Raw genomic sequence first — 8,345 nt, forward strand, 5'->3', positions numbered from 1 at the left:
GCTTCAGAGGCCGAAGGGCATGGCTGCTACTCCTGCTAGTCCATGCCTGTTCATAGAATCACAGAATATCAGGGTTGGAAGGGACCTCAGGAGGTCATCTAGTCCAACCCCCTGCTTGAAGCAGGACCAATCCCCAATTTTTGCCCCAGATCCCTAAATTGCCCCCTCAAGGATTGAACTCACAACCCTGGGTTTAGCAGGCCAATGATCAAACCACTGAGCTATCCCTCCCCCCAAAATAAGACCAAGGTTTCTTTACTCTCTAGAGGAAGGAGACCCCAGATGGGACTTGAACCCACAATCTCTGGCTTTGGAAGCTAATGCCATATCCATTAGGCCACTGGAGTTCCTCTGCAGGCTTAACGATTCACTGCAGTGACTATGCCCCTGCTCTTCCAGCCCACAGCTCTGCCGGTGCACCTCAGTCCTGACCTGCCCCCACTCCTGCTCTTGCAATCCTTGGCTTCCCACCCTGAGAACTCCACCAGTCCTCCTCAGTCCTGCGATTCTGGGTCCCTGCTGCAGCTCAGCAAGTGCTGATGGACTGTGCGCAGTTGTGGCAAAAATCATGAGGTAGTTTTATGATGAGGACCCGAAATGACGAGAAAGAGGGTCTAGACGCCCCTGTGCCCTCTGACCTATGGCAGGGTTTGGAAGCCAAGGGCTGGGAAGGTGTTTTGCTGCCACAGTCTGTGCTCTGCTGTGGTGCAGAGCGAGGACAGCCTGGTTCCTTGTGCCCATGCCCGTGACTCTTGGGCGGCATACTACGCGCACTGCAAGTCAGGAATCTGGGTGTCCCCGTCTCCCTGTGGGAGTTGAGGCTACTAGTAGCTTGCACCTCTTGGGGACTGGCCATCCCCTTAATACCATCCTGGCCATCCCCTTAATCCTCTTTCCCCGGGCAGGCTGCGGACACGGACATTGGCTGGGCCCTGGGCTACGTGCTGAACCTCACCAACATGATCCCGGCGGAGGCCCCCGAACAAGTGAAAGGGCAGCAGCGCGGGCTCTGGGCCGCCACCATCTTCTTCATCGTCCTGACGCTGGCTTTCTGCCTTGTTGGCTTGCTCATACACTTCCTGGGATAGGAGCCGTTCAGCAGGAGCAGATGGCCAGGGCTTCAGCACCTTGCACCCGCCTCTAATGAGAGGCCTTAGACACCCTGTTAAATGGAGACTTGAGGGGTGGGCACCCCCAGAACATAACTGACCCCACAGCAAGATTTAAACTAGGCCCTATATCGCACGAGGAGTTGGAGCCACTACCCCTTGAGGCTGGAGTTTTCAAGGTATTTAGCCACCTAAAGATGCTGATAGGCACTGAGTGGGATTTTTTTCAAAAGCATTTAAGTGCCTAACTTAAAGTTTTTCACACAACTCACAGTCAACCTGTGGAACTCCTTGCCAGAGAATGTTGTGAAGGCCAAGACTATAACTGGGTTAAAAAAAGAACTAGATAAATTCATGGAGGATAGGTCCATCAATGGCTATTAGCCAGGATGAGCAGGGATGGTATCCCTAACCTGTTTGCCAGAAGCTGAGAATTGGTGACAGGGAATGGATCACTTGATCATTACCTGTTTTGTTCATTCTCTCTGGGGCACCTGGCATTGGCCACTGTCGGTAGACAGGATACTGGGCTAGATGGACCTTTGGTCTGACCCAGCATGGCCGTTCTTATGTTTTTGTGTTCTTATGAACTCCACTTGGTTTCAGTAGGAGTTAGGAGCTTAGGTACTTTTGAAAATCCCATTAGGTGCCTAACTGCATCTTCAGCTGCCTAAATACCTGTAAAAATCTGGCCCTCGTGCCCCTAGCTGCAACCCAGGTTCACAAGCCTCTTACATGAACCAATCAGTGGAGGGAGCAAGAGTAGAGCGGGGCACTATTTTTCAGATGAATATGGTTTATTAGCTGAAAAATCAACCCAAAACTATTTGTGAATTTGACACAAATTTGCTGAATAATTTTGGCCAAAAACAAAAAATCAAAATTGGGCTGGAGTCACCAGAGGCTTAAGTGCCATTCGCCAGACAGCTGGAGGAGGAGCTGGCTTCCAACCACCTCTGCACTGCGAGGTCAGCGCACTCCCCTGCAATGTGGGAGATGCAAGTTCAATTCCGCCTGCTGTAGCGTGGGGAATGCACTTGGGTCTCCTGCTCACAGAGGAGTGTGCTTACCACCAGGCTACAGGATATTTTGGTGTGGGACTTGAAACTGCTTATTCTGTTCATTCCCTCTGAAGCACCTGGTACTGGCCACTGTCAGCAGACAGGGCACAGGGCTAGATGGACCCTTCATCTGACCCAGTATGGCCATTCTTATGTTCTTATGAAACACTGTCACTTTGTACAACATACTTGAATAACATCGGCGGCAGATATCGTACGCAGGGGGAGGCTGTGGCTCCCCAAACAGCCTAGCGTTGTCCAGCTCATGTTCCACCCCCAAGCCAGGCCCCCTCCTGCGGTTCCCAGCGCTCTGCCCTGGCTGGCCCAGGCTGGCTTGCCTGCCTCCCACAAGGACTCAGGGTGGCTGGTGCTAGGGCCGTGCTGCCCTGCGCTCTGGGGCTGGGGGCCATGGCAGGGGTGCTCTGGGATCTTGCAAGGGAGAAGGGCGGGGGGGGTGTGGAGACGAGGAGGCAGGGGGCCTTGGGCACAAGGGGAGGGTCAGGGGCTAGCCTCCCCCATCAGCCGGGTCACTGGCCACCCATGCTTCAATAGTCAGTGGGTGAGAGAGAGAGACCAGCACAGACTGACAACATAGTCCAGTGGTTAGGGCACTCACCTAGCAATAGCTGAGGCCCAAGTCCCTGCTCCAATAAATATTTATACACAGTGGAAAAGGTTCAGCATCTGCTACTGAGAGACCCCCACGTCGGTGGCGAGGGCCCTTTCCTGTAATGGTGGGGAGACCTGAGTTCAAATCTTTAGCCCATCTCAGGTGGAGTGGGGGAGTCAGACACATTCTCCCACATCCTAACTCCTGGGCTAAAAGTTGTAAGAAGGAGTCCTCTTCTGCTGGCCATTGTGTGAATCTAGCCATTTAACAATGCCTGAAAACAAAGCATTTGGGGTCAATCCAAACAATGGACATTTTTGATTCACTGGAATGTTTGGGTTCAGCTTGAGCAGAACCATATTTCTGCGGGTTTCTTCAATCGTTTGGAACTTCCAGCGATCTGAGAAGAATCAGTTATTCACTGAGCTCTAACATGAGTCCCACGCTCTCCCACTGCAGGGCACATAAATACATTGTCCTGACTGGCTCTAGCGACTGTTTTTTAACAAACATTCTTGGGAGGGGCACACCTGCAAAACCATATCTCTCCCTCTGCTCCCACCCATAGGGATTCGGAGCTGCTGAGGGACTCATGCTGCTAGCCCTCCCTTGCACTGTGGGTGCACTGGTAAATGGTCCAGTAATTCATGCTAAGGGCAGTACATTGCCATGTCAGGCTTTGCCAGGACCGAGAGGTCCTAGCAGCTAGGAAGGCATCACCTGAGTCTGCAGCAGTTAAATGAGATCCAAGCCCTAGCTCTGGTCTCTGGTAAATTTAGAACTGACATCTGCCCGATCCTGCATTTGATATAACTTTAATGAGACTTTTCCACTGGCAGATTAATTAAAAGGTGAATTGAGTGTTCAAGTGTTAGTGAGAATTAGCAGCTATATCAGAATAACAGTTGGAGTCTTCCCAAAGGGAGTCTGTTCCCACCTCCGTCCCCAGGGGGTTTTCCCAGGAGCCCCTTTGAGGGTGAGGAGATGAGAGCTCCTCAGGATGTGAAGGATAATGGGGAAAACCCCTTTAGTGGTCTCTTGGCCTAGGATCAAGGAGTACCCGGTTCCACCCTTGTGTACCAGTCAAATCCAGTTCATCCCCAGTAGCTTCCCTCCCAGGCTCTGCTCGATACCCCAGGGGGGTGGGAGGACTGTCCCCCAAAAATCTTTAAATAAGTCAGTAATGAGAGCCCTGGGATTTTTGCTCTTGGTTGGATGTTTGAAGGTTGTCCTCTTTGATAATTCCAATGGGAGAAATTCAACCCCGCACAAGGTCTCTGCACCAAAGAAATCCGGCCAGGGCTCCAGTGGTATACAAGTCTTTCCCTGGCCCATGCACTGGAGTACATTTCATCCTATTTCTTCTCTGCCTGTAACATCGTCTCCATCACTGTCTTCCATCACCTGTCTTCATTTTCTGTCCAGTTCTGTGATTTGTTTCCTAATCAATATTTCTGTTGCGAATGCTAGGCCCTGGGTTTTACTTTCTCTGGAGAAAGCACAGAAACTTTGAATTTATTTCTACTTTATTTCATTAGCAAAGTAATTGTTACAGGAAGCAGAGAAGAGAAACTGTGATGTGGTCTGTGAAAGTAAATGCCTGTCATTCTGAGGCATTAGAAACAATCAATGTATCTAAAAGCTCTGACATGGCACCTTCTGGGCTTCGGCTCAGTCTGAAGCCTGGACTGCAGGCAGATTGTTGGGTGCCATGAACTGCTGCTTTCACAGAGATGAGAAAGACTACAAACCTTCCCAAGGTAATCAACAGTGGAAGCTCATCTTGCCAGTGTGCATATGCTGCATGGCTCCAGAGTGCCCTGCACATCTGCAATGTGTCATCATTGTTAAACGGGTCAAAAGGAAGCCATCAATGGAATCCCCATCCCATCCCAGACTGACTGACAGGATTGTGGGTGTGTCCGTGTCTGCATAGCTCTTGGACCAACAGCCTAGCTGAGAACAAGGATAGGCTGAAGAAAAGTAACTGCTGTGCACAGATCTCAATACAAGGATCCCCACAGGGCGGGGTCACTGTACCGTCATGCGCTGAATGGCCACCTGGGAAGGCTTCTTACTGCTGCCCAGAGAGTGGTGGCCTCCAAACTGTGGCCATCTTAGAGCTGCTACTAGCAAAATCCCCTACAGCTCTCCAAACCCAGGAGTCCACAGCAGGGGGATCCAGCCGGCCCCGTCCTCTCTGGGCCTGCCTGGGTGAAGATGCTGAGGCAGCTGTGGAATCATTTGCTGCACTATTGGTGACCCCGATGAGAACTCGGGCGTGGAGTTGGCTTTGCTGACTCACTCTTTTAAATGGCATTGCAGGCATTTCCACTTAGCCCCTTTGGCAGTCCAGGGCTGCCAGTCATATGTCATTGCTCTGTCTGAACTTCAGGGAATTCTGTCACCCACGGCAGGAGCTGATCCTAAGGATGGTCAAGTGTGAAGAATATGTCCGTGAAGTTGGTTTGGATGGGTGGGTGGCTGGAGGTTAAATGATATTCTGTGTAACATGGCCCAAGAGATTGATTCCAAAATCATTTCAATGCTCAGGAAAGTTTCCCTGCCACTGATACATTGAGGAGGTCAGGGCCAGCTCCTTCTTGGCAGGGAAGCTTGACTACACTCCACATTCAAGAACTGTGGCGGTTCAATGATCAGACAGAACACAGCTTTATGCAAGCAAACAGGCTGGTCAGCGGAGATGGGCTGTTCTGCCCCCCCCCCCGCCTTCCACCTTCTCCTTTTATTATATTTCTCCCCCTAAGCATTACACACTGCTACCCAAAGGAATGTATGACGTTGATTAATATACTTAGTTACCGTCCTTTATCTACTACAATCCTGGTTATCAGGCCTTGAGCCCAGGCTAAGAAAGCTTCCCACAGTTGCTGTCCAAACAATCAAGTTCTCATGGTTCATATCTAGCCCTTGTCCTTGGATAGAGCAATGTGTGCATTGCTTCTACAGAACAGTCAGGGTGTGCCCTGCCTGCTTCCAGGTGGAATAGCTAAACATGAACTCTTCAAAGAACATGTATTTTGTTGGTTGTGTGGACAATTGTTTGCTTGCAAGCTTCCTTTGAAATTGCTGCACACCCATGAGTCACTAGACTGTGTGTGCCCTCCGTGTAGCATAGCACAGCAAGTTCAGTCTTTGTTCGATTACTGGGAACCAAACATGAGGAGCTGCTAAGACCCAGTGCACTCAGTATTAGCCCTTGAGAAAAGCCAGCTATACCAGGCCTCCACATTCAAAGTAAGAGGAGACGTGTGGCCCCAGACAAAGAACACTGAATTCCTGATGGGAGGCTGTCACCCAGCGGCCCGTTGGTGGTTCACTTCTCTGTGTCAGCTGCTCAACAGGCCTGACATACTCACTACACCTAACACGCTGGTGTCAGGATATTTACCCAAAAGGTGGCACGAAATATGCCCTTGGACAACTAATAACTCACTATAGCCTTATCAGTAATATTCTGATGGTTGTACGATCAACCTGCAAAAGCTTATACAGTGGTGCTGGACTCGTGACTCAAATGTATTTAAACCAGGCATGTCAAGGAGAGATAATAAACCGGCTCCCGCCCCCCGCCCCCCAAAAAGGAATGTGGTTCTGCCTGCATGACTGGGTCTCCATACAGATGGAACAAGGTGTGACCAAAGACAAAGAGAAGCACACCTGCCTGGCAGGCAAACAAAGCCATCAGGAGAGCAAGTGGGGAAAACATGAGCACAAAACAATCTCAGCAGGAGATGGAGCCTGCACCCCCAGGGAGCCTTCCTGTCTCTGGCAGCAGGGTCAGTGACCTGTGAGAGAGACTTTTCAAAGGTTTACTGGCCTATAAGAGAGGGGCAGAGAACTTTCCATGATCCTTCACCTGAGGCAACAAGGCAAACCAGCGGCTGGGACTCTGGGGGATACTGGCTCAGAACCAGTCAGCCATCACTGGAAAAGGAAGCTTGGTGAGGAAATTAACTTGAACAAAGACCATGACTTGTTAAGCCAAATTTTAGCTTTTATCTTTATCCTTTGTACTTGAACTCACTTCAAACCTGGCTTTGTAACTGAATAAACTGTTTTACTTTTTATCCAAACCAGCCCAGTGCTTTGATTGAACTGGAGGGACTGTAACACCCATCAAGAGACCAAGCTGCTTTTCCTCTCTTTACGGGAGCAGCAAGTGTAATCATTTCTGTGAGCGTTCTAGGAGAGTGTTCCCTGGGCACAGCAGGGAAACAGTTCTGGGAAATGTAGGACTCAGAGTGTGGGGGTCACTTTGAAACACTAACTGGGGGTAGAAGCCAGGCAGTGCCCTGCACACTTGTCTGCTGGCTGTTGGTGTCCAGGCCGTGCCCTGCACTCTTGTCTCATGGCTGTTGGCGTCCATGCCATGCCCTGCACGCTTGTCTGCTGGTGTCCGTGCCATGCCCTGCACGTTTGCCTGCTGGCTGTTGGTGTCCGGGATGTGCCTTGCATGCTTGTCTGCCAGCTGTTGGTGTCCAGGCTGTGAGCCGCATAAATAGAGCATTTAAGGCACCCAGAGTTATGCCAGGCAGGCAGTGACACAATCCGTCACTGGTCTGGGTTGAACCCCAAAACGTCAGAGAGGCTGTGTTGGGAAAGACCCTGCAAACTCTACAGAATGTTGCTACGGAAGCAGAAAACCCAGCCGTGGGTCTTAATATTGTTGCAGAGCTCTCAGGGGCTCTAAGAAGACTTGGGAACAAAGTGAGAACCTGATCACAAGGTACAGTAGGGTTGTCAGAGTGGGTGATGGGTTAGATGTGAGCTGAACTATGCCCCTAACTTTGGCCATCCTACTGTTCTTCTGACCTCTCTATGGGACTTTCAAGGGGGAGAGGGCTCTTCCTATCGTCATTCTAAAAGCTAGGGTGCAAGGGAGAGCAGACAGGCTGTGGAACAATCCCAGCATCAGCCCCCCACCCCCATCCCGCAGAAGAGCTGATGCAGACCATATGAAAGGGGATCCAGGCCCTGGTTGTCAGTCTGATTCTATCATCAGAGTGGAATAAAACCTCCTCTCCAAGGTGAAGTCCAGCATGACATGAGCCTGTGTCGCTGCCTCTTTCATAGCCCCCAGGCAGCAGGAGAAGAGATGTTGCTGCAGAAATAAGCAAAGCCTCAGGTTCCTGCATCCTGTAGCCCACAGGGTTTAATGACTGCCCAGGTAGCAGCCTGAAATCATAACGCATTGTGCATTCATCAGCCAGGACATACAGACCTTAGCGGGCCTCATCCCAGAGGATGGCTGAGTCTATTACCCACCTGCACTATACTTACACTGACCCCTGAACCCAGACTGCTCCAGCTCCCCCAAATAATCACCAACTTGGACTTTACGTTTAACTACAAGGCAGTCACCAACACAAAACTACTCCTCCAGTTGGCACAGTTGTTTGCAAGCTACATCCACCTCCACTGCATTGTTCAGAGGTTCAACTCCACATGCAAACGCCTGGAATTGCCAGGGCTTTGGAACGCTGCATCTCTGGCTGCCTCAGCCCTCAATGGGGCAGTAGCCACATGCTGCAGCCACCGTGC

The 8,345-nt window shown here is 50.7% G+C and overlaps 1 protein-coding gene across 3 annotated transcripts in view; it reads left to right on the forward strand.

Annotated features, from left to right (window-relative positions):
* The window catches only part of LOC140899057 (ectonucleoside triphosphate diphosphohydrolase 8-like), a 62,288-nt gene extending 55,417 nt beyond the window's left edge, over nt 1–6,871 (forward strand). For all 3 annotated transcript variants that reach the window (XM_073313798.1, XM_073313800.1, XM_073313799.1), the window contains one exon: nt 906–6,871. In XM_073313798.1, coding sequence (XP_073169899.1) covers nt 906–1,088 — 183 coding nt within the window. In that variant the 3' untranslated portion in view covers nt 1,089–6,871. The remainder of the gene's footprint in view (nt 1–905) is intronic.
* The last annotated feature ends 1,474 nt before the right edge of the window (nt 6,872–8,345 follow it).

Source organism: Lepidochelys kempii, chromosome 16, assembly GCF_965140265.1.
Source record: "Lepidochelys kempii isolate rLepKem1 chromosome 16, rLepKem1.hap2, whole genome shotgun sequence".
NCBI classification, from domain to species: Eukaryota; Metazoa; Chordata; order Testudines; family Cheloniidae; genus Lepidochelys; species Lepidochelys kempii.